Consider the following 27,867-nt stretch of genomic DNA (forward strand, 5'->3'; position numbering starts at 1 on the left):
CAAACATCAGAAACTCAAGTTTTATCTGCCATCATCTGCTCCCGTTCCGTGACTCAGAATAATCTGCAGCAAGTGAGAGCTTAGCGGAGACTGCCATTTGTAACTGTCACTAATCAGTTAGGATCCACAAGCGCTGTGACAACCCAAACAAAGAAATATAATAATGAAGTGGAAAACCCATGTCCATCAAACGGAATTATCACTTTAGTGTCAGGCTAAATCTGGAGTCTGAAAAAAAAAAAACTTCCATTATCAAATTCCAAGGGAACTCAAAACCTTACTTAAAACCAGCATGTGACATCTACAGCAGAAATAAAATAAAATAATAAAATAAAATTAATAAATAAATCTGAAAAAATTACTTAAAAAAATAAGATATGCTCACTTTGATCAGTGATCACAAACATATAATGCATTACTGAAATATCAATTGATTCGAAAGAGCAGTGCTGAGGTGGGGAGGTGTGGGCGCAAAGATCTGGCATTTACGTGAAAGACCGTGTTTAATTACCTTCTAGTAATTAAAACAGCTGTATAATGAAGGAGCACTAAACAGAAGCTAAATGCACACAGCTGCAGCCGCGAGTATAAATATACATGCAAAAGACTGGACAAATTGTCTCATGTAGAGAATACACATTAACATTCTCTGATTCATTTAAAATCATAAATCATCCCTTTTGCTGGGGCTATTAGTTCTAGCATGCTACATATAAAAAGCTGCCCCAAAAATGTCTTAGAAATGAATTCATTGTAACCTTTGGAATTTAATATGCATTATGCAAAGATTATTTTGTGGAAGAAACAAGTAATTTTTCAAATAATGCATTTCGCTTCTCTGCCCCACAATGCTACGTTGCGTATCAGTTAAGAACATTTTGTGCAACTATAAGTTTAAAATACTTCAACAAATATTTACTAGAATTACCATATTTTATGTATTTTTGGAACTTTTGATAGATGAACAGTATAACTTAATGAAAGTTTCATGAGAAATCTTTATTTTGGACTTTCTTCTTTCTTTCGCCATTATTTAACAGTATTTTTGTCAGTAACATAAAATAAAAAAACAATAAAAACCGTTGATTTACCACATTTAAAAGTAACACTCCAAATAGACTGTTTTGATGCTGTCATTTCATGTACTTGGGCCTTTGGAAAGTGAAGGAACTGGTGAAAAGCACTGACGTCTCCAAAAATCCTTTCAAAACATTTGTTGTGTATGAGACGAAGCCAGTGGCCCTTAATTGGACTGTAGAAAAAGTACCATTCTGATCCATCTTTCCCAGGCTTCTTCAGACCAAATGCATCACAAATGTATAACCCTATAACACTAGTGTTATAATAAAGCAAAACTGGTTTAAGAAAAAAAAAAAAAAGTATTATGGGTAGGGCTGGTCGATATATATCATTATATATAGATATAGATATAGATATATATTTTGGCCATTAGGTTTCTTACATTTAAGTTACATTATTTAATTCCACAAAATAGGAAGGACATTTAATTTACTTGACAACAATGACTGTTTGGTTGAAATAATGGTTGCCACTTTATTTGACAGTATGTGCATTACAGTGTATTTGCCTAAGAAAGTACTGGGTAATATAAGGTAACTACATTGGTAAAGGTTAGTTTTCAGGGTAGGATCATGGTTAGTACCAAGTTATTACTGAGTTATTGTAATTACTATAATAAGTACATAGTATGTACATGGGAAAAAGGACTGTAAAATAAAGTGCTACCAATAAAAAGGCTGAAAAATATAAAAAATATCCTTTATAGCTATTTCACTCAGCTCTAATATTTGGCAAATTAGCCCATTTGATTTAGTTCAATTGGTGACATTGTGTTTAGAAGTTTTTACGAAGAATCAAACTTACTCAAAGTAGCAGAAGGTTGGGTAGCCCTTGACGCTGAACTCCTGTTTGAGCCCGTCAAACTCTGCCGGGTGCACGTTCATCCCAGCCAACACCTACACCAAAGCAATGAATTAGCCTCCAAACAAACAATCCCTGTCTAGCACCTCAAACACAGGAAAATTAAGATGAATGGCCACATCAGTGTACGCAGAAAGCTTGTCGATAGAGATAGCATGCAGTGAAGTGGCACGCAGTAAATATCCAACTCTTTCATGACATTGCAGGCTTGATCTGACATGCTAATCGCATCCCGAACACAATTTCAAACCATTTTGGGTTGACAATTTACTTTAAGTCCCTACAGACTCAATTTACTTAGTGTTTGAATGCATCAAAACATAAAAAAACCTCATCCATTTCTATGGCGTGTCACATTGCTAAGTTGAAAAAATATAGCTTGTGCCCTAATTTCAAACAAAGTGCACTGTTATGACAGGCCATGCTTGATAATGAATTCTAAAATAAATGCATATTATCCCAGAGTGTCACAAATAGTCTCCGGTGCCTCGTTTGCATCCGTCAGGCCAATGAAAAATATGCAGACAAACTCTGCTGACCAGCGATTACTTCCCAAATCCATCAATGTTTCTGCAGCGCTATCAGCTTCTCGACACATGCACGTGGAAACTCAGAAACACAGGAGGCAGCAAATCTACACATCACGTCCATACCATTCATTATCTAAATCTCTAAACGAGCAGCTTATTTTCTAGTGCTAACTCATCAGTCCGGGGTTAGAGAAATGAATACTGCTTATATCCCTCTGTATGTGGGGAAAAGAATAATAATATACATATATATATATATATATTTATTATTTTTTATAATAGTAACACCTTACAATAAGGTTCAATTTGTTAATGTTAGTTAATGCATTAGGTATTATAAACAAATAATTCACTTTTATAGAATTTATTCATGCAGGTTCATGATCATCTACTGTTTCTTGTTAATTAATGTTCATAATACTTATAGTACATGAAAGTTTAAATGTTAAAAATGTTAACATTAAACTAGATTAATAATTGCTGTACAAGCATTGTTCATTATTAGTTTATGATACCTAATGCATTAAGTAATGTTAACAAATGAAACCTTATTGTTAACATAATAGTAATAAATAAATTTATCCTTGTTGTGTGTTTTTTCTTTATGCGATACATTTTTCAGTTTACCATTGAATAAAAGGAACATAAGAACCTTCAGCTGCACGATACTAACAAATGTTCTCTTGACTTACGCAAGCTTCCACATTAACAACAATCCAGCTTTGACATTCACAGTGGAGTCTCCTTTAAAAACGTTTCACTTTGGACAATTTGATATTGAATGAATGTTCAACCATCTATGTTTGTGCTTCTGTGTACATTCTGTGATGTGAGATGGGGAGAAAGACAGAGGGAGATAAAAAAAAAGGGAAGGACTGAGAGAGAAAAATGTGTGGTGAAGTGTACTGAGTCTCCCGGCAGTGCACATAGAGATATTGAGCTGAGTTGGCATATAATCCATACTTCACCATAGACTTCAACAGCAGGAAGTACATCTTATAACTGTACTATGAAATCAGCAGAAGGGCTTTTAAGCAAAATTGCCTCTTGCTCTAATGAGGGGAAACTAAACGTTCTGTCAAAAAGGGATATCAATGGTTTCACAAAACATCCACCTGTTAAGTGATTCAACAACTGTACCAGATATGGTAAAGTAATAATAATAATTTTGGTTGAGATACAGTCTAGCAAAAAACAAACAAAAAAAAAACCGAGAAAAAAAGAGAGCAGAGTAATCAATAGGTCATGATTCTAACATGCTACTGTACTTACATATTTTCCTTTTGTCTCAGTGGCTGTTTGCTGGAAAATGGGCTGCATCCTTTTACATACACCACACCCTACATGTAGAAGAGATGTTAGAGGTTAAGGTGCGGTCACATTAGTGACATTTTAGATGAAATTTCATGGGCAAAAAAAAGGTCTATTGTCAATAGTGTTGCAATGTATAAATCACAGCAAACACATAAGTCCCTTTGGTCCACTTTAGACCAATTCTCACTATTATGACTTTTGCCTTAAACTTCTAATTATTGCTTATTAAGGGATGTAGATTATGGATGCAGAATGAGGCATTAATATGTGCTTTATAAGTACTAATAAACAGCCAATATCCTAATAATATACGTGCTAATAAGCAACTAGTTAATAGTGAGAATTGGACCCTAAACTAAAGTGTTACCATCACTTTTAAACCAAGCAGCTTTCCGTCTGGTCAAAGTGCCAAATCCGCGTGACCAACTTAAACCGTTGCCAAAATCTGAGTGGAGTTGGTAAGATACTGTAATGGTTTTGAAAGAAACCTCTTATGATCATCAATACAGCATTTATATACTCAAGAACACAGTAAAAACATTGTAAAATACTATTAAACTTGAAAAGAACTTTTCAATTTCTACTATGCAGATTTGGTGCTCAAGAAACATTATCATCAATGTTGAAAAATATTGTGCCGCTTAATATTTTTGTGGCGACCGTTAAATTTGTTTCAGGCTTTGATGAATATAAAATAAGAGGTCTTCCGTAATAGTGTAAATGTTTTAACTGCAACTTTTGACCAATTTATTGCATTCTTACTGAATACAATTATTTATTTCTTTAAAAAAATACCCTACTGACCCCAAAGTAAGTAAAATGTATTCCCTAAATGTATTTACGAGTAATAGTAATAGTGATGATCTAATTCATCTTATGGCTACAAGTTAAATATAACCTTAAGAAGCACTTTTCAACGGATACTGTTTGGATTCTTGGAGGGAAAAAATTAAATGTCTATCTAAATATGGTTTCAGCTGATTCCTCGTCTACAATACTTAACTATTGCAGTAATGAGCTTTTGGGTTCCTCTGAGCACTACACAAGGAATCAAGATGAGTCTTTGGAAGTTAAACTCTTGCTAATGGTACATTGACGAATGGTGGACATCTTAATGAGACCACGACCACATTCATAACCTGCACTGATTCAGGCACACTCAATCACACTTTACAAGTTCTGTTTTGCTCGAATTTGGCACATCTTGGATGATTGCACACAGTTTGCATCATATGAAGTTTCTAGTGGTGGAAGATTACAAACAGGGGTGACTCACATGGGGCGTAAAACATCATGAGGATGGGCCGCTCCTCTTTTTTCAGCAGTTTCCGGAAATCCTGCGAGCCAAACAGGACAAAGTGAGTGAGTCAAACACTGGGTTGAGTGGCTATAACTTTAAGTAAAGTTTCAAATGATCTCAGTAAACCAACAAAGAAGAGTTGAGATTCCCTGGCCTCTTTCATTAGCATGGTATTTTGCTTCATTACTCCATCACACACCAGCACAGTGTGGCTGTTTTTGACTGAATCTGTAGAACATACAACTACATTTATTTTAAATCTATTAAAGGTGGACAATGCAATTTCTTTCAATATAAAGTATGTAAAATATTTAATTAACATTGAGGGCCCTATTTTAACGATCTAAGCGCATGGTATAAAGCGCACAGCGCAAGTGCGTTAAGTGTCCGAATCCACTTTTGCTACTTTAACGATGGGAAAAGTGGTTGGCGTGCCTGGCGCATGGTCTAAAAGGGTTTTCCCTATTCTCTTAATAAGTAATGGGTGTGTTTTGGGCGTAACATGCAATAAATCAATCAGAGTCTCATCTCCCATTCCCTTTAAAAGCCAGTTGCACTCACGCCATGGTGAATTGCTATTTGCATGGCGGAATTTGCCAGCGGAAAGACTGGACGCGTCTCCAGAGAGCAAACGGATCTGCTCGTGCACGAGGTTAAAGCGAGCAAGCAGACCATATACGGGACAAACCAGATTCTACCATATGCTTATGTATATAATATTAATCTTTTACATTGTAATCCTTTCATTTTTAATATTTGGCTAGTTTGTGTGTTGCTGCGCATCCCTGTGTGTGTAATAAGCAGAGTGGAAGTGCATTGTGCGACTGCCTATAGGCACATATTACTAACATGCCCTTTAAATAACCAAAAAAATACTGCGTCATTGACTTTAGACCAGGTTTTTGTTGCTCAGTTGCCTCAAAATAGCAACGCTGAATACTCCTCGCTTTCAGACCAGCACGCCCATGGGCGCACAAATAGGTGCAAATACATTTACTATATAAATGACGTGGCGCAGGACGTGAAAATGATAACTGCGTCGGGCTGAAACTAGCAAAAAACACTTGGAAGTGTATGGTAGGGCCATGAATTCATAGTTTGACTTTCCTGACAAAAATTATGTTCATCACTACTGTAATGTCTGGAAAATATTATCACAATTATAATTTCAACCCTGTGTCTTGAATTTTTAGATTCAACTTTTTTCAGGCATTTAAAACCACACTTGTTCCTGGATACACAGTCCAGCTGCCAGATTTAGCCTCTAGAGACAGAAGAATAGGAAGGTTCTTCTGATGCAGATTGCTCAGCTACAAGTCTTTTGTTCTGTGTGACATTCCCACACCTGATAAATACTCAGCAGAAAACCGATCTTCGCTGCAGTGTGCTTCAGAGAGCGATACTTACCTTCTCTGACTCTATGTGAACAACATCTTTAGCCTCAGGATTCTCCTCCCACAGGGGGGCACCTGCAGGGTCTTTCAGGAAAGCCACCATGGACTAAAAGAGAAGTGAGAATAGATAGACACTTTGAAAAGAGACCATTAGAGAATCATCTTTCACTGTCAAAAGAAACTGCAAGTGCATTTATTTCTTTTTAACAGTGAATCACTGTGAGATTAGAGGTACGGATCTACAATAATAGGATGTACACTACTGTTCAAAAATGTTTCATGTTTTGAAAGACGTCTCTTATGCTCATCAAGGCTGCATTTATTTGATCAAAATACTGTAAAACAATAATGTTGTGAAATATTATTACAATTTAAAATTGTTTTCCATTTTTATATATATTTTTAATTGCAATTTATTCCCGTGATGCAAAACTGGATTTTCAGCATCATTTCTCCAGTCTTCAGTGTCACATGATCCTTCCGAAATCATTCTAATATGATGATTTGCTGCTCAAGAGGAAACATTTCTTATTATCAGTGTTGAAAACAATTTTGCTGCTTAATATTTTTGTGTAAATTGTGATCCATTTTTTGAGGATTCTTTGATTAACAGAAAGTTCAAAAGGACAACATTTATTTAAAGGAACACTCCACCGTTTTTTGAAATAGGGCTTATTCACTTTCTTTCCTACATTTAGATAGGTGGGCAAATGCATTTTTGTCTCAGTGCATGCATTGTTTTAGTTTGACAGGGTCGGCGCTAGCTTAGCTTAGCATAATGAATGGAATCCTTTGTTGCCAGCTAGCATGTCCTGAGTAAAAGTGATATAAAAAATAAATAAAAAAAAACACCTAATTACTTCTTGTGGCCTGCGTATTCACAACAAGTACAAATAGCGATGCAGATTAACACTAGGCGATTTCCTAGGCAGATATTGACTTATATATTAAGGACTATATTAGGGGGAAGCACAGGCGAAGCACTGCTACTTGGGCGTGATATCTCTGCGCCCAAGTAGCAGTGCTTTGCCTGTGCTTCCCCCTAATATAGTCCCAAGTCAATATCTGCATAGGAAATCACCTAGTGTTATTCTGCATCGCTATTTGTACTTGTTGTGAATACGCAGGCCACAAGAAGTAATTAGGTGTTTTTTTTTATTTATTTTTTATATCACTTTTACTCAGGACATGCTAGCTGGCAACAAAGGATTCCATTCATTATGCTAAGCTAAGCTAGCGCCGACCCTGTCAAACTAAAACAATGCATGCACTGAGACAAAAATGCATTTGCCCACCTATCTAAATGTAGGAAAGAAGGTGAATAAGCCCTATTTCAAAAAACGGTGGAGTGTTCCTTTAAAATAGATTTATTTGTAACAAATGTAAAAGTATTTATTTTGAACTTTTAATCAATTTAATGCATCCTGCAGTGAATAAAAGTATGACATTCTTTCATGCTACTAAAATAATTTATATATATATATATATATATATAAAAAAAAAATGCAACCACAAATATTTCTGCATTATAGTACTGAGTCAGTTCATAAGTTCTTAGTATTTATCTTTTTTTTTTCTTTCTTTTTTTCCTTTTTTAAAAGGAGTGTGTTATATTGTGTGTGGCATATTAGTATTTGCAGTGGCATAAATTGGTTATTGAACATTTACATTTTGACTACTGAAATTTTGACTTTTGGTCATTTTGCTAATTTAGGTAATATTCCAAACTTGTTCTAAGCATGATCCAACTTGAACATAAAAAGTATGGAGATTTATCACCGATGAAAAAAGTTTCACTCTTGCACAATTACACTAATTTAGTTCCTAATCTATGAATCCTATACATTAGGAACTAATCACTCCCTTGACGTGAAGTGCTCAAAGTACAGTGTTATTGCTATACCAAGGGAAAATTAAGAGCAATATGTGATACTTAACAGCAGGTACATTTAAAAAGAGCTCTCCATTTTTTCCACACCAGTGGCGCCAGCGAACATGTCCCATCACTGTTTCATCATCCAGCATAGCTCAGCTCATTCATTTTTAACATATTCACATTACAGCAGAGCCATTCATCAATGCCTCGTCACATTCGCTCATAATTGAGCTGAAAGGCGTGTGGAGAATGAGATAGGTGAGAGAAACCAATGGAGACTAATTTGATTCGTCTACTTATGAAGCTTGGACTTCTGGTTCTTGAGGCTGAGTACTATGAAATAACAGCCATGGGAAAAACTGTGGGCGTCAAGCGGATAAATAACAACAAAGAGCGAATCATCCACTCACAGATGACAGAGTATGCATCCAAAAATGCACAGACGAAATTTTCTGAAAATGCGGATTGTCAATCCATGTGTCTAACAAAGAAATATTGATAAACTGGATTCTGAAAGAGGCTTCAAAAAAGCTGTGATTTTTGTGAAAGATGCCTTCATTAAAATGCACTTTTCTGAAAAATTACCTTAAATGTGGATGGTCTGTTGTATTCCGTGTGGAAGGTCCCATCCCTAAAAGGAATACAATACTACAAGATGAATTGCTGAACTCATGGTCCTCAGTAATAATTCGTAAGACCTTCATTTACCATTGTTACATGGATCTCAGAAAATGAAGACTATTCTTACTTGTAATGCAGGACCTCGACTCCTTTGGTTTTTGAGCTGGGATCTACCTTGACTTTTTTACAGAGTTTGCGGCCTTCTGAATCCCTGTGGAGGCAAACGTACAGAAGAAACATGAACAATCACATAAAATAATCACATATAGTACATTTAAAACAGTTGTTTTTTGATAGATATCAGCTTGGACAAATTTCTAATTTTAATAATTGCTTCCTTTTTAATTCATGTGTTGGAATTCCATTACAATCGTATCCGACTCTGGGCGTTTCTATGGGCCATTTCCGTCATGCATAACGCCTTTTTCAGCTGTTCTATGCCAAGGCAGGTGATATTTTTGATGGTGTCGGGCCAACGTGTTTTTTGGCGGCCTCTTTTTCTTGTTCCACTAACTGTGCCAAGCATTATAGTATTTTCTAGTGAAGTTGTTCACAACACACGGCCAAGATGAGCCGCAGTATGGTCAGTTTTCCCTCAAGTGACATCTCTGGTTTAATGCAGTCCAGGATCTCTCTGTTGGTATCCATTGCTGCATGGTATTCTTAAGAGCCTTCTCCAACACTACAACTCAAAGGCATCAATCCTCCTTCGATCAGTTTTTTTTTTTCATAGTCCAGCTTTCACATCCATATGTTGATATAGGAAACACAATTGCCGAAGGAAACAACTGCTTGATCGAAGGGGCTGCCTACATTTGGTTGTGAGGTTGATGTCTTTGCTCTTCCAGATTTGGTGCATGCTTAGCATTGCATTACATCCTAATGAAATTCATTATTTCAGGTGCGCAGTCTCCAGTTTGGTCGATCATAGATCCTAAGAAGCAGAAGTACTTAACGTATTCAATTTCTTCTCAGGTTGATGGTTACCTTAATTGCACCGGTTCCAGCTGTTGACATCATTTTTGATGTTCAGGTGGAGTCCCATCTTTTCACTTTCCTTTTGAACTTTTACTATAAGGTGTTTCAAGACCATCTTTGGTTTCTGCTAATAAGGTTGTCTCATCAGCATAGCGGAAATTACTGATATTTCTGCCGCCAATTTTCACATCTATTTCTGAATCTTTCCAGACATAATTTCTTAATTACAATTTTGCACTTTGTTTGCTACCTGAATTCAAACTTAGTAATTGAATTGGATATTAAAGATATTATCAATTCAAGCATGAATGGCACATGAGTCTAGTAGAAATGCAAGGAAACAAAGTTTGAAGCAACCATGTTCAGTACAGTGTCTGCAAGCACAATCAATTAACTTCATACTTTTTGTACAAACACAACATCAAGTCATAGCGAACATCAAGTCATAGCGAATTATGCTCAACAAATATTATAATCACATTATTCTATTATAACACAGGCCCTTGAAGGACATTTGTCATGCAAATTGATGCAGCCAAAAAGTGAAGTGATACAATTAATGTCCCAAGACATTTAATAAATTGCTGTAGCAGCAATACGAGACCGCTCATGGGAAGCGACAGATGACCACAGCAATAAGCTAATGTAAGGGGCGCTTCTAAGTTTTGGCAAACCCTGTCAATCTTCTTTTTTTTTTGAAGGACAAGACATTCAGCATCCTTTGCTTCAGTGTATTATACATAAAGTCTGCCTGCTTGAATTCAGAGCCACAGGTCTCCTGATAAGAAATGTTAAATGTTTTTTCCTCCTCGCTCTGCTTTAGTGACTTCTCACAGCTGAAAAGCATGCTTCAAAAAGTCCTGAGCATTAAATGGATTTTGTACGAATATGTGGTCCTGGTGATAGACATTGTGTAGACAGCAAACATTCCACAATCCGGCATACTTTTCATCCCAAGCACGACTCGACAATAAGACCTGCCTGATGTCTCGGGGTCAGCGTAGGGCTGGGCGATATGGACCAAAAGTCATATCCCGATATATTTAGGCTGAATATCGATATACGATATATATCCCGATATTTTTTCTGCAAAGTGAGAGCAAATGTTCAGTCAAAGCCAAACATGACATGTCACAAGTAGTTTAATTGAAACCGGCTATTTCAGTGAACAGTTGCAAAATCAAATTAATAAATTATAAACAGGTTTCTTTACCTTAGGGCTGCACCGATTATGACAAAAATCATAATTGCCAATTATTCCCTTGGAATTGTAATTGTGATTTATTAATTATGATTATCAAAGTTTACATTGAATATATATAAACAAATTTTGTGTAAACATGTTATAATTTGCTTATATATAGCCTACATATATATAGGCAAATTATAACATGTTTACACAAAATTTGTTAACACACACACACACACACACACACACACACACACAAGTACTGTCCCCCTTTACTTAACATAAATTGTAAAAATATGACTAGTAAAGACTAGTAGGCTACTAATAAATAAACAGTAGGCCTATGCTAAAGCTATTAAATAGCAGTCCCAAACTAGTTTTTGTTAATACAATGTGGTATGAGCCACTACAGTCATTTAAAAATAAAAAAAATAACACAAAGAAAAATAAAGTAAACGACAGTTACCATGGTGAATACACAATATTAACAATAACTGTTAATGAAACATGGAAACTGCTCAGGTGAATAGAATGAAAATCATACCTGCATTACTTTTATTTTGTGTAATTTACAATGTAACGGTGTTGCATGCTCGTATAGTTTCTTTTGCCCTTTATATAGCCTACAGTGAAGCAATACACAGCGCGCGCGCGCCGCAGCATTTGCGCGTGCAATTGAAGAGTGTGCGCTCCGAGCACAGTATAACGGCTGACAGGACAAGAAAGTCCGTGTTTCTGAGGTGAAAAACTTTATTTCAGCGTACACTTATGTCACTGCCTGTTAGTTCCTATTGTGCTGGGTTTTCTGAAGTAGTCATGATTCGCCTCTCAGAACATAACATGCTCTAAACACGCGCGCAGAGTGGAAGGAGGGGCGGACTATTTGAAAATTTGAACTATATCGATATATGCGATATGGTCTAATTCCATATCGCATTTCAAAATATATCGATATATTTTTTATATCGATATATCGCCCAGCCCTAGGTCAGCGTAAACGTCGCTCAGGACAGTTCACACAACTGTCACTTGCCAGATTTAGGCAGTGCTGCACCACGAAAGTTTATCATTTGCAAGTGTTTTTAAGCCTTGCCAATTTAAATATTCAAGAACAAGAAGACACGAAAGAGAACTCCATTCAATAGTGTGAGAAGTTGTGTGCGCGCACACATCCGAAGCCCAGAAAGCCGCTTCTCAGACAGCATGCAAATGCTGAATTAAGCTCTCTTGCACGCCAAAAAATTGCGTCAAAAATGCCAGTCTTGGTAAGTATCCTAGTAAACATAGTCAGCCTAATAAACCAACCTGCTGCTGTCTTTGTTTTAATGTTAATCAAGCAACAAAGGACAAAGAAAAAAAATAACTCACTGCTCTTTACTGAATGACTTTAGTAACTTTAATAAGAATTAATCTATATTTAATTTATACAGTGAAGACTATGCAGTGCTAGTTTTTCATTTGATTATTAATTTTCTCTACCTGAAAATTACTGCTAGACTTACCTGAAAAACATAAAAAGCAGTGTTTATTTTATTTGTATGTTTGTTCTATTATATTTGTGCTATTGCTCGTAATTTAATTAGTTGTTCTTATTTTATTACTGACAGTTTACTTGTCTTTCACAATATTTGAATTTATGAGTTAGGCTAGTATTTTTTATTAAGCATTATTAAGGTTACTGATCAAAAACAAAGGCAAAATTTTGGCAAGTAAAAAAAATTACGGCTGGACCGACCGGGCCAGTAGAATGTTTTTTTTTTTTAAGCATTAATTCCATGTGCTTTATTGTGGGAAATATTAGATATGTTAGATAAACTTATCTAACATAAAATCAATGTTGCATGAAAAGTAGCTAGATTTAAACATCAAATGTCTTTTATCACAAGTAGTAAAGTCATTTGGACTCTTTCTACATGATAAGTATACATTTGCAGCTCTCAATTTTTACACAAAAAGTAAACATTTATCATGCTCAACTGTTACTCAAGTTATTGTAAGAAAACATTATCAACAATCAACAATATTTTAAATGGAAATACAAGTTAAATAAATAATTACACATTTGGTTTCAAACTAGCAAGCTCTAGAAATTTTTATTTGATGTGCATTTCAAAAACAGAAACGGCAAATCATAGAAAATTAACTGAGGACACATAACTGCACATTTAATATTTAGTTTAACTTCCTGACTGAGGCTGACGATCAATTTTCTGAAAATTAAGTATCTACTTTTAACTGGCCAATTGATGAAAAAACAAATACAGCCTTTGTTTCTAAGGGTTTCTGGCCCTATTTGAATCCTATTTATGGCAAAGTGCCACAGAGGGATTCAAAATTCAGTGCTCGCTAAATTCATTCAACACTCCAGTTCCAGACAAATCCATCTTTGTCATAAAGCCAATGACAAAAAACAACAAAAAAACAACAGCAACAGAGCACTCTATCTTAACACTCACACCTCAACAGAATCTGAGAACAGAAAAGACCCACGATTACCTGGTCCCACTGTCACCGCACATACAGTACACCCACACCCTCCCAAAGAGATCCAGATCGCTCCATTGAAAAGACTTCCCTTCCCTTGAGCGATAATGAGCATGGAAATGTATTACATAAGGACAAATAAGAGCAGAGAGGACTCAGCAGCGATCTAAAGCTCCATGCTAATGGAAATTCAAAGAAACAGAATTCAATTATGCTTCTGACAGCATCCGCCCCCAACCGGCTCCATCCCTTAAAGGTAGATGAGACACCATCATTAGCGTTCCACATTTCCCACATACCGCCTTTGTGGCAGAACCGATATAGGTGCTGCGGAGATCAGAGCTCAGTCTGTCATGTGGGAAACTCAATTAGGCATGCTGTGTGTTGAACGAACTGACTCAGGATCACAGATGGCAATAAGCACACATGCATAGACATACACCTTCATACCCTCCTCAGCCTCTATGAAATAAATGGTCATCCTTTTCAAGCACCATACGCTATTCTAAAGCATGAGTCATGGGTCAAGTCAATAAGTTTTGCGTGCAGGGGGGTTTGGAAGTGGGTATCCAAGGCTCAAAATTGCGAAAGAGGAAAAACAGTTAGTGGCCGAGATTGCGGTCTTCAAACAAGTTGAGTGGAAAAAAATTAAGTTAAAAGCCAAGAAAAGTTTGAAGGTCCGGAGAAAAAGTAGCTGGCCTATTTCAACAAATTTTCACAAAATATCCAATTGGATCGTTCAGACTGCAGGATTATTGCATTCCCATTTTCTTCACACTGATCCCACTCTGTCAATGACCTACTTCCTTAATGGTCTCCCCCAGTGGACTGTAGTTGGCCATCTCTCAGGTCCCTGTCATCTGTAGAAAATGTGTGGGCATATCTCTGCTTTGCTCTATCACACTGCTGCCTGTGAGGAGTTACTTTTTTTAAACCCAGCTTTATATAAGTTGTTCACAAGGGGACTCAATGTACCCAAGATGGTCTCAAAAAGGTGCTCTATGGATTGGTTCTGGAAAAAGAAACGATGCTTGGCTAAGCTAGAACAAGCTTCACATCCTACCATTTATCAAGAAATGATTCTGAGGCAAGCTTTGATTGCTAATTATCAGAAACATCTTAACTACTTTTGTGATATCTCTTTCTAAAAGCAGAGAAATACGCTGAGAAGATGCTGAGCTGTTGCGCTCGCATGAGCTGAACTAGAATGCAATGGAACAAGATAAGCCACAAGACAATACAAGGTAATCACCACAGACATGGATGTAAACATGACCTGTGCAATTATTTAGGCTTAAGGTGCAAATTATGAATAATCAAACGGTGCATTCGCATACTGTCTGAGTAGGTACTACATTTCAATTTGAACTTACTTCATGACTGTTAAAAAGTATGTTATATATAATATGAATAGAGTAGTATGAATGAAACTCAGACATACTAGTATTACGTTACCTACCAGCGTCAATTGACTGCTATTTATAAATCCTTTCCTGTGGCCTCATGGGATAGTTAAGTGTCCATTGAATGCGCACTTCAGAATCTCGGCAGAAGTAGTAGGTCATCTGGGTACTTGTTTTTTTCGAATTCTATTCGGACATACTACTCTGTTAGCGTACTGTTTTTCCCATACTAAGTATTCGATTTCGGACACAGCATAATTCTCCTGGACATTTTAAAATTACATTAACATACAGTTTGACCAGAAATATCCTCTCTAGTCTAAAAACGGCATCTATTACCTTCATACCGCATGTATTGCTGTTTATATTATTACGTCACAGCTGGTATAAAGATACAATATCAGTATTAGAGAAACACCAATAATTTGATCAGGATGTCAGCTGCCTCAACCTTAGTGGCAAAAAAGTACACTAGCAGTAACCTGCTCAAATACAAGAGCCAAATCGATGGAGACTTACCCACAATTCACCCAGGCGATGGTACCCTGACCTTTCACGGCCTGAGCCACATCAGACAGCAGCTTTAGATGAGAATCTCCAGACGAAGCTGAGGACACACAAAAAAACACATTAAGAAGACTGTAGAAGAGAGGCAGTAACACCCTTAAATATCATAAGCTTGTATCCAGTGTAAGCTCCAACACTGTCCCCATGGCACCTGGAAGCCCACATTGAGCCTGCATGTCGCCCACAGAGAGCACATGCTATAAATAGCCTCAATTATAATGCTTGAATTCACTTTATTTCTCTTTTTTTTTTTTTTCATAATACATGCAATTAAAGAAAATAACTTAACATTTTACATACCGTTAAAATATATATATATAAAAAAAAAAAAACATTTACAAATGAATTTTCACATTTAGCCAATGCTTCTGATCTGCATTCTCATAGCCTACTAAGCAAGCCATTGCTAGCTCAAAAGATCTCTGTGTGAGTGAGTGTGAGAGAGAAAATCTGTTTTGTATAGTGTTTTGATTGGCGTTTACATGAAAGTTTTTCATTCTGATTGCTATTAGTCAGATTAATAACCGACTATTAGGCTGTATGTAAACACATATACTTTGAACTAAAATATGTTTGCAGGGCAATATATGAATACATCCAAAAATAAATAATTACTAAATTAAAGTAAGGAAAAGGAATGACGTGGATTCACATACAAACATGATTCCTATCACTCTCTTCAGAATAACATTTCAGGTGAAACACAGGAGTATAAGTGACTGTAAATACTTTATAATGTTACAAAAATTTCTATTTCAAATAAATGCTGTTCATTTGAACTTTCTATTCATCAAAGAATCCTAAAAAAATAATCACAATTTACACATAAATATTAAGCAGCACAACTGTTTTTAACGTTGGTAATAATAAGAAATGTTTCTTGAGCACCAAATCAGCATATTAGAATGATTTCTGAAGGATCATGTGACACTGTAGACAGGAGTAATGTCTTAATAAAATTTGAATATATATAAAAATACAAAACAGTTATTTTGAATTGTAATAATTTCACAATATTACTGTTTTACTGTATTCCTGAGTACAAGAGACTTCTTTCAAAAACATTAAAAAGATCTGAGATAGATATATAGATATAGATATAGATATATAGATATAGATATAGATATAGATATACACACACACTACAGTATTTGGTGAGTACATTCATCCAGATGTTCATAAAATCAAACTTAAGTTAAATTTTTTTTTTTTTGATATGAACTCAAGTTCACATAAAAAAACGGTCTGGTCTAGAAATGCATATATACCGGTAGTTACATAATATTGCACTTGCCCTAATGACAACATTCACCAAACATTTGAAAGAAATTATTGATGTGCAACAATGTACCGTATGTACATTGTTGCACATCAATAATTTCTTTCAAATGTTTGGTGAAGGTTGTCATTAGGGCAAGTGCAATATTTACAACGTTTACTTGGTGATAAAAAGGGTAGACCTAAAATGTTTTCATCAAATATAAATGAATAAATAATATATATTTAAAAAATTCAAAAAAGTGAAGTGAATGTTGCTCAGCAATTTCACAAGCTTTTCAGCGCATAGTTCTCACTTTGATAATGAAAGCAATTTGCCAACACACCTCGGTATGGAACAACAACGCACAGCGTGAAAGTACTAAGTGTAAAAACACAGTGACAGTTTTACTACACCACAGATTTACACATTTGTGAGAGTCTCTGATCTAATACTACACCACTGAACCTGCAATCTGCTTTTGTTCCCATTAATCACACCGGCCAAGGTCAAAGGTACAATAATTTCAGGGTTCTGCCTATCAGCACGTCTTGGTTTTAATCTAATGAACCGAGTTGAAGCCAATACCTTTTGGAACGAGAAGTGTCTGTTTACCACCTGATCATGAATGTGTTCCTATAGTCTAAAGCAACTATCACAGTTAGCAGGATGCATCTAATGGAAATGCACAGGATGAGCAGCGCTAGTCAGCCATCAATCAAACACACTGTTCGATACACAGTCTTATCCAATGACCTCATGCGCTCGAAATGAGTCGTGAATTATGAAACTAATAAATCTTGCACAGCAAAACCTTGAGAGGCTCTTTCCTTGCTTTGTGGGTGGGAGATTGTTTATGGACTGTTCATCCATACGGTACCCATAAATGGCCCTGTGCCTGCAAGATTTGCTAATAACAGCCAGGAGTGATGCAAATGAATATGCAGTGGTAGGGGGTGATTTTTTTCTAATAGCTGGGAGAGAGAAAAGCATTACATTAGGTTGAGGGTGCTGAAGTTTTTATGCTTCTCTGTTCTTTAAGTTCTTCTCGGTCTATGGCCATTAGATTTATATTTACTCAGCTAATGAGTGTGGTAAGTAGAGAAAACTCCAAGTGTACAGAAGGTCAAGTGTAAAGGCGCCAACATGCTTTTGGTAGTGAAAGCAAACTTGACGTACCTATTGTGACATACAGTATCTCACAAAAGTGAGTACACCCCTCGCATTTCAGCAAAGATTTTAGTATATCTTCTCAAGGGACAATACTATAGAAATTAAACTTGGATATATTTTAGAGTAGTCAATGTGCTGCTTGTATAGCAGTATATATTTACTGTCCTCTGAAAATAACTCAACACACAGCCATTATTGTCAAAATAGCTGGCAACAAAAGTGAACACACCCTACGTTATAATAGCTGTACGTCTTTTAACCATGCAAAGCCACATGTCCTATTCATAATGTTCATGTTTTTGGACCATACAAATTTGTGTATCTTGTATTAGAGCAGTTAAAATTTGCGCTTTGAGTACAATTCTCTCATACTGACCACTGGATGTTCAACATGGCACCTCATGGCAAATAACTCTCTAAGGATTTGAGAATTAGAATACAGAGGTTTTCCAAGACGGGTTACACTTGGAACAGGCTTCGCAAGGGTCAATCAAATAAGTTGAGTCCTCGTGCTGTGCATCAGGCGCAGAAGCTGGCTTAAAAAAAACAGACGCATGATCGTGCCAGCATTGCTTTAGAGGTTGCAGAAGCGGAAGGACAGCTTGTCAGTGCTCAGACCACACATCGCAACAAGTTGGTTTGCATGGCCCACGTCCCAGAAGGAAGCCTCTTCTGAAGCTGGCTCACGAGAAAGCCCACAAACAGTTTGCTGAAAGCAACCTGTCCAAGAGCATGAATTACTGGAACCATGTCCTGTGGTCTGATGAGACTAAGATAAATTTGACTGGCTCAGATGGTGTCCAGCATGTGTATCGATGCCCTGGTGAGGAGTACCAAGAAAATTGTGTCTTGCCTACAGTCAAGCATGGTGGTGGTAGCATCATGGTCTGGGGCTGCATGAGTGCTGCTGGAACTGGGGAGCTGAGCTTCATTGAGGGAAACATGGATTCCAACATGTACTGTGAATTTCTGAAGCAGAACATGATGTCCTCCCTTCAGAAACTGGGCCGAACGGCATGATTAGTATGTCTCCAGACCAGAACCCTAATGAGCACCTGTGGGGTATCCTCAAGCGGAAGGTGGAGAAGAACCATGTGTCTAACATCCAGCAGCTCCGTGATGTCATTATGGAGGAGTGGAAGAGGGTCCCAGCATCAACCTGTGCAACTCTGGTGAACTCCATGCCTAGGAGGATTAAGGCAATGCTAGATAACAATGGTGCTCACTTTTGTTGCCAGCTATTTTGACAATAATGGCTGTGTGTTGAGTTATTTTCAGAGGACAGTAAATTTATACTGCTATACAAGCAGCACATTGACTAAAATATATCCAAGTATATAGTATTGTCTATAGTATTGTCCCTTGAGAAGATATACTAAAATGTTTGCTGAAATGTGAGGGGTGTACTCACTTTTGTGAGATACTATACAGTTATAGGTTTGTTGGCATATCCTGTAACAGAATCATAGCTGTCTCAATGAATTTTCCCTTAGGGCATGTAACACATACACTTATAGCAATGCAAGCTTGACTTTATGCATCATGTTCCTTAATGTGCCAGGATGCAAATCACAATGGACATTCATTTTGCATTCTCGGGCATAACAAAAGTATCTGCTTCTATGGTGAGTTCTCTTTCAGGTTAAATACTGTCATGGCAGAAAGGTAGACAATCCTGCTGAGCAAGTTAAAGCCAGCCTATTTATAGCTAACACAGGGTTGGAACAGTAAGGATTTTTTTGCTAGACTAGTTAGGCCAATAATTCTGATTACCTGCTCAGCCAACATTATCACTGAGTATCACCACAAAATAAATTATAAAATTTTTATTGTTAGCAATGTACACAACCATTTAAAGGGTTAGTTCACCCAAAAAAATTCTGTCAGTAATTACTCACCGTCATGTTGTTCCAACCCCGTAAGACTTTCGTTCATCTTCTGAACACAAATTAAGATTTGATGAAATCTGAGAGCTGTCTCACTACTATCATAAGACTTCTATCATAAGAGTGCGACTTCCTGTTGGGAGAGTGTACGTCTGCCGCTGCTCTCCGGTTTTTTATATTTTAATGTAGTTTTAATAAGTCCTATTTTAATTTGTTTATCCAACTTATTATCTTTTTGTCGAGTTGCCGTCCGTTTGCATGTGTTGAAGTCACGTCTGGGACAAAACAACTCAGTCAGCGATTCAAGAGTACCACGGCATCTTGTCACATTGTGGATCAGCAGATTGGATTTACGTTTTGGGCTCATCACCGGAGTGGCTTCATGAATGACACCTGCTTGAGTGGATCATCACCGCATCCTGTCACACCGTGGAGTTGTAACCGGAAAAAGGAAAATATTTTCATGGACCACGCATGGATTAATATCATTGACTGTCATTGGATTTGTATTAGACTCAGCACCTGGTGAGAGTTTCTCTACAGGGGAATTGTATCATGACCATATTGTTGTTTGGCAGCTGGACTTTATTGACTGTATTGGGTGTTTTCCTCACTTAGAATAGTGTACGTGTGTACTATATAGTATATATATATATATAACAAAAGTATCTGCTTCTATGGTGAGTTCTCTTTCAGGTTAAATACTGTCATGGCAGAAAGGTAGACAATCCTGCTGAGCAAGTTAAAGCCAGCCTATTTATAGCTAACACAGGGTTGGAACAGTAAGGATTTTTTTGCTAGACTAATAAGGCCAATAATTCTGATTACCTGCTCAGTCAACATTATCACTGAGACGCCACCACAAAATAAATGATCACATTTTTATTGTTAGCAATGTACACAACCATTTAAAGGGTTAGTTCACCCAAAAATGAAAATTCTGTCAGTAATTACTCACCCTCGTGTTGTTCCAACCCCGTAAGACTTTCGTTCATCTTCAGAACACAAATTAAGATATTTTTGATGAAATCTGAGAGCTGTCTCACTTCTTCATAGACTTCTATCATAAGAGTGCGACTTCCTGTTGGGAGAGTGTACGTCTGCCGCTGCTCTCCGATTTTTTATATTTTAACTTGTTTTAATTTAGTTTTAATAAGTCCTATTTTAATTTGTTTATCCAACTTTATTATCTTTTTGTCGAGTTGCCATCCGATTGCATGTGTTGAAGTCACGTCTGGGACAAAACAAATTCAAGAGTACCACGGCATCTTGTCACATTGTGGATCAGCAGATTGGATTTACGTTTTGGGCTCATCACCGGAGTGGCTTCATGAATGACACCTGCTTGAGTGGATCATCACCGCATCCTGTCACACCGTGGAGTTGTATCCGGAAAAAGGTTAATATTATATAATAGTGTACGTGAGTGTACTTCTCAGTTCTCACGCATGCGTCGTGGAGCTCTCGTGAACTCACTCAGAGGCCAACACAGAAGAAAATGAATAGTTGAATAAAGTCGTTATTTTGGGGGGTTTTTGCGCACAAAAAGTATTCTTGTTGCTTGATAAACTTAAAGGAACACCCTGACTTTTTGGGACTTTAGCTTATTCACCTTATCCCCCAGAGTTAGATAACTCCATACATACCTTTTTCATCTCCGTGCGTGCCGTAACTCTGTCTGACGCACCCACCGCTAGCCTAGCTTAGCACAAAGACTGGAGGTAAACGGCTGATTTTCAACAGCCATAACTCCAGTATTAGGTGTCACATGATCCTTCATAAATTATTCTCATAAGCTGATTTGGTGCTCAAGAAACATTTCTTATTATTATAAATGTTGAAAACAGTTAACTGCTTAATGTTTTTGTGGAAACCGTGATACTTTTTTTTTGAAGATTCTTTGATGAACAGACAGTTCAAAAGTACGCCATTTATTTGAACATTCTTTTGCAACAGTCTCTTTTTTTTCTAGTGTATTTCCTTGAATATTGATTATATTTGCATTTTATTAAATAATTTTCATTAAAGGGTAACACTTTATTTTAAGATGACGTTGTAACATGTTACATGGACTTACCATAATAATAGCAGTAAATTATGCATAACCAATTATTACCATAGTAATAACAGTAAATTATGCAAAGCCAAACCCTAACCCTAACTCTATAGTAAGTACATGTAGTTAATTAATATTAACCAGTACTTATTTAAGTAAGTACAATGTAACTACATTGCCTTAAAATAGTGTAACCCATTAAAGTTCTTTTACACAAAAAAAATAGCAAAAAATTGCAAAAACTATACTAAAACTATATACTAAAACATATCTATTGGCAATTGTGATTTTAATTAATCTGTTTATTAACAGGGTTCCCACACCTTGGTTAACTTCAAATTCAAGGACCTTTCAAGGACTTTCCAGGTCCAATACCCTCAAATTCAAGGACTTAATGTGGACGTTGAGGTACCATCGTAGTTTCATGCGCGCGTGAACGTCATGGCAACGTGCAACACAGTACCTTATGCAGGAAATTAGTATTTTTTGTAGATCATCATATAGCCTAATGTGTTTCTCACATTATTTTTGTGGGTGGAGCCTGGTTCCTCTAGGGGGGGTCCGGGGGCTTATATTTGTCCGGTTGGGCAAGTAGTAGGCCTACAATTCTCTCTCACTTTTCCCTTCAAAAAAAGAAAAAAAAAACCCACACGTGTCCCGGACAGTCTATGGTCCCTGACAAGCTACTCGAGCCCTGATATGTTTTCCTTGATGGGTTTTCACTGAAGAGAATAACGTTGTTGAAAACGAAAGTAAAAGAGTCACGCACGTTCATTGTGTTTTACCGTGATGAGAGTTCCATGTCTTTATTAAACTCAACACATTATAATGATTTATTTGTCATCCACCCTCGATTCATTGGAATGGAATGTTTGTATTACTTGGCCCGCCCGACCCGCGGCACTATCGGCAAACTATACAGTTTGAGAAAAGTGTATCTGACCATGTGACTGTCTGTCCGAGTTTCGTCGCGAGCCGGAGGCAGCACGGAATTTGACGGAGGCGGCCTCATAATTCTCTATGCAGGGAAAACCCTGAACGTAACACGTAAATGCGCTTAACTAGTGTAAATCAAGCAAGCTAGTATAGGCCATGAAGTGTTGGCGAAATAACACATTAGGGGACCGGAGTGAATATGGAATTTTTTCCAGAAAACTTATTGCACAAAATAAATTCAAGCACTTTCAAGGACCCGTCTCTATGTATGTTTATTTTCAAAAACTTTCCAGGGCCTTAAACATTTTTTCAGATTCTTTCTTCTTTTCAGAAACTTTCAAGGATTTCAAGGACCCGTGGGAACCCTGTATTAAGATATCTTGGCATCTTTGGCTGCTAAAGCTGTAATACTTTTATTTCATCTGAAAAACAACAGTTTTGAGATAGACTGACCTGACTTGGTGTATAAAACAAGAACATTAGTTCTGGTCCTCAGAAGTTTCTTGAAATCCTTGTGGTCACTGACTTTCTCTATGAGTGGAGACACCTTCGCTGCCTGCAGGGCGGATGACACTGCGACCTGAGGAGGTGAGACAGACAGAGGTCATCATTTTTCACTGTCAAGGCCAAACACCACAGGAGGTTCAAAACAATATCCCAAACTGCATGACAATATAATTGTGGCATTTGTGTAGTCATAACAGTGTGTCAAACTGAAAAGAAACGACAACAGCCATTACAAAGAAGAGCCAACATACCATAAAAGTAGTTACATCACATCAGTATACCCATATATCACTCTGTTACCGATTAGAAACAACTGGAAAGCAGCTTAAAGTCAGGGTTGGTCACAAATGCTTTAAAAAAAATTAAATATAATAATAAAAAATAGCCCTGAAATAGCTTCCGAAATTGTGCTCTGAAGTGAGACTTCTGCTGTTAAGATTATACTCTCTCTGCCACACTCTCCATCAGTCTTCCCAGTTCGGATGGAGCTAAGCTGATTAAGTGACAACAGATAAAGGTGCTGTCATCTAAAGAAGAGGAAAATGACAAGATCAGGCAGGCCATGTCACAAACAGAGACAGTGACCCAACCTATCATACGTTCTTATCTCCCCATGACACATGCTTGAAGGGAAAATACACTACCACAATGAGTAGAAATTAATGCTCATCAGTTAGTGGACAAGACAGTTCAAATGTTATTTACAAAATGACATGCTGAAAGAAAACTCATTTGGTCTGTCAGGATGCCATCTGATAGCTTATCAACACCCTTTGAGACTGTCGGTAGAGTTTCCACATCCTAGACATTGAAGAGAAACCTACAAAGACAGTAATTCACAAGTTAAACTTTAAAAACTTTTTTTGTAGAACCACATGCAGTAAATACAGAATTCCCATGTGAGTCACCGTCAAGCCTACATCACATTAAAGGTGGCTGAACTTTAAAGAGGTTTTATCATAAGAAACCAAATTTACCTTGATCTTTTGAGATAAGAGCTTGATGTACTATGAAAACACACTAACTTTCAGAACTCAAAAATTCCTTCCAGGTCCAAAAAGAGCATAAATTGAAACTAAGCTACACAAACATCTGAATTTCGAAGGATCTCAGCTTTGGTACTGAGCAACTGAAGTTCCTTTTAAACACAAACCCTGATTATTTCAGTCTGATTTTAACAGTAGCCTATGTGTGGTGCATAGAGTGCTGCACTCCATCTTGGGAGTTTGCATCGCTGTGGTTTCCTCAACAAACAGCCAATAGGATTTTTACATTGGCTTTTGGATTTCAGAAAATAAGCTCAACAAAAGTTGATAATTCTTACACATTTTGTTTATCAAGAACCTTCACAACTTTTGAAGCCTAAAAGTAAAAAAAAAAAAAAAAGTTTGCAAGACATTATAAATACAACGAGGCTGTAAAAGTAGACTATATTGACTAGTGTCTCTTGTTAGCTGTTTTACTAATGTGTTTTGAGTCGTAGAATAAAACGTGAAAATATCTTCAGCTTGTGTTAACCACAGACCGTTCAAGCATTAAACCAAAAACCCTCTAAAAACTCCATCCTCTCCCAAAAAAAGAGAGGCAAAAAGCTTTACATAATACAATAAAAAAAAAAAAACAGCAACAGACAGTAACAGTACAAGTCTGCAAAGATTGATCAGCATCAACGGAAGGGTTGATGAGAGAAACCGGTGCCTCAGACACTGACAACCTTCATCTTTCTAAATGACAAACCAAGACAAGCATCATTAAAAATTACAACTCAAATTCTCTACACGAGAGACAATGGCCAGTGACCTGACTAAATTAATCACTGCACATTCTGTTGAGTAACTCCATTACATATGGACAAACGTTAAAGGGATAGTTCACCCAAAAATATCTTCTTTTGTGTTCAGATAAAAGTAATGTTTTACTGGTTTGACAGGTTTAACAGGTTTAGAACAACTTGGGGGTAGTGAGTAAATGATGAACTATCCCTTTAACCCAAAAGATCTCTGAAAGTCTAGCATTATCATATCCCAGGTCTTATCTGGAAACCTCATGCAGGCAGGGTAAATTAAGGTAAAGAAGTTAATTTTCTGCACCACTAGTGGCATCAAATGGAATTGTAATATGTTTGAGCAGCCTGATTGTCCCTGACATAACAACATTAGCTCAACCAATGGCGTGAGTTTGACCTACATGAAGGACTACCTGTTTGTTTGAACAATGGCAGACCCTTTACCATCACAATTCCATTTGGTGCCACCAGTGGTGCAGAAATTAAATACTTCACCTTTAACACTTGCTTAGGCCCAAATGAGAGTAAAACTAGGCTTTGGCATGTAAATAAATAAAACTTGAGTTCTGAATTCTAAGAGCAACAATATGACCCTTGTTGACGTAAGTGACAGCAAATTGCAAGTCTTTTCCAACTTTTTTTCTCCAAAACTTAATGTGGCAACACAAGGGGTTAATTCACCCAGAAATGAAAATTCTGTCATTAATTATTCACCCTCATGTCGTTCCTAACCCGTAAGACTTTCGTTCATCTTCGGAACACAAATTCAGATCTTTTTGATGAAATCTAAATGCTTTCTGTCCCTCCGTTGACAGTCTACACAACTACCACTTTGACGCTTCAAAAAGTTCATAAAGAGATCGTAAAACTAATCTATATGAATTGAGCGGTTCAGTCCAAAGAGACACGATCGCTTTAAATGCTGAACAGATTGAATTTAGGCTTTTATTCACAAATAAACATTCATCAACGCACACATATCATAATTTTTATAATTTTATCATAATTTGTTATTTTATAATAACAATAATACAAAGTACAGTTTCAAGGTGGGTAAGAATTTGTTATATATACAGTGCCTGGGTAAGTTACTCTAAAAAAGTAATTAATTACTTGCTAAATCTTCAACAGTGTAATTAGATTACTGTTCTAATTACTCTCTCTAAAAAGTATTGGATTACTTATTACTTTATAAATCAACCTCAACCAGTTGGACAATACAAGGATAGGCATGAAACTGCACTTTTAATTCTTTCAAATAAACAATTTACAATTTCATATATTATTCTTGAACTGACCAAAGTGTGTAAAGGGAGGTTACATTAAAAACATACATTTTAACATTAAATTGATGTTAAAACCACTATTGTTTTGTATAGTCTATACAGTAGGGCTGCACGATTATGACAAAAATCTTAATTGCCGATTATTCGCTTGAAATTGTAATTGCGATTATTAATTACGATTATCACAATTTACATTGAATATATATATAGAAATTCGATTAATTGTGCGGCCCTACTATACAGTATTTAATCCAATTACATCAGAAGTAACTGTAAATTAAAAAAATAAGAGTAATCTCTTACTTTACTTTTTCAAGGGAAAAGTAATTAAATTACAGTAATTGGATTACTCTGTAATTAATTACACCCAAAACGGATTAGGCCTACATACATCTCTCAATTCACCTGCCAGTGGTAAGTAAAACGTTTATTTTCTGTGGATTAAAGATGAAAGGACAAGGATCAGAGACAAAAATCTGTTCCTTCCTGAAATGGGGAGTTTCATTCAGTGGCGTGCTTTTCATTAACACTGTATGAGCAAATGGGGTCCAGTGGAGTGGACAACCTGTGCTGACAGGGTGACATCCCAGCGGCCCCAGCACCTTGGGTGCCAGTGAAAGTGTGAATATTAAAGTCAGGGTTAATTAAAGTACCGCAGAGCTGAGGGACCTGAAAAATCACACCTTTTCTGAATTCAGCCGGGCTGACAGGGGGGAGCAGACATGGTGATGCATTATGAAGAAATGTCAGAGCTACTCACTGAAGTATTTGAAAGGACCAGCTTACTTTCAGCAAGACACTCAGGTCCAACTGTAAATAGGTTATATCATGAAAGATTTTTTAAAAAGAGAAAAGACTTAGCTGAAATGGCTCGTTCTGAACTATTGCACCTCCTGACATCAGGTATGAACATGACCACTCTCATTTACTCGTCAACAATTTGATCTTCAATTTTTTTTTAGTCAAGCAGTAAGAAGAAAGCATTATAATACAACCCGAATTCCGGAAAAGTTGGGACGTTTTTTAAATTTGAATAAAATGAAAACTAAAAGACTTTCAAATCACATGAGCCAATATTTTATTCACAATAGAACATAGATAACATAGCAAATGTTTAAACTGAGAAAGTTTACAATTTTATGCACAAAAGGAGCTCATTTCAATTTTGATTTCTGCTACAGGTCTCAAAATAGTTGGGACGGGGCATGTTTACCATGGTGTAGCATCTCCTTTTCTTTTCAAAACAGTTTGAAGACGTCTGGGCATTGAGGCTATGAGTTGCTGGAGTTTTGCTGTTGGAATTTGGTCCCATTCTTGCCTTATATAGATTTCCAGCTGCTGAAGAGTTCGTGGTCGTCTTTGACGTAATGATGCGCCAAATG

General features: G+C 36.7%; 1 protein-coding gene across 1 annotated transcript in view; it reads right to left on the reverse strand.

The window, feature by feature from the left end:
- Nucleotides 1-27,867, reverse strand: part of pdia5 (protein disulfide isomerase family A, member 5) — a 63,710-nt gene that overhangs the window by 28,999 nt on the left and 6,844 nt on the right. Inside the window, exons 2-9 of the mRNA XM_084420245.1 lie at nucleotides 23,360-23,486; nucleotides 15,550-15,637; nucleotides 9,104-9,187; nucleotides 8,941-8,986; nucleotides 6,493-6,585; nucleotides 5,062-5,122; nucleotides 3,744-3,811; nucleotides 1,885-1,976 (exon numbers count right to left, since the gene is read on the reverse strand). Of these exons, the coding sequence (XP_084276371.1) occupies nucleotides 1,885-1,976; nucleotides 3,744-3,811; nucleotides 5,062-5,122; nucleotides 6,493-6,585; nucleotides 8,941-8,986; nucleotides 9,104-9,187; nucleotides 15,550-15,637; nucleotides 23,360-23,486 (659 nt within the window). The remainder of the gene's footprint in view (nucleotides 1-1,884; nucleotides 1,977-3,743; nucleotides 3,812-5,061; nucleotides 5,123-6,492; nucleotides 6,586-8,940; nucleotides 8,987-9,103; nucleotides 9,188-15,549; nucleotides 15,638-23,359; nucleotides 23,487-27,867) is intronic.

The sequence above is a fragment of the Rutilus rutilus genome (genome assembly GCF_951802725.1).
Source record: "Rutilus rutilus genome assembly, chromosome: 10".
NCBI lineage: Eukaryota > Metazoa > Chordata > Actinopteri > Cypriniformes > Leuciscidae > Rutilus > Rutilus rutilus.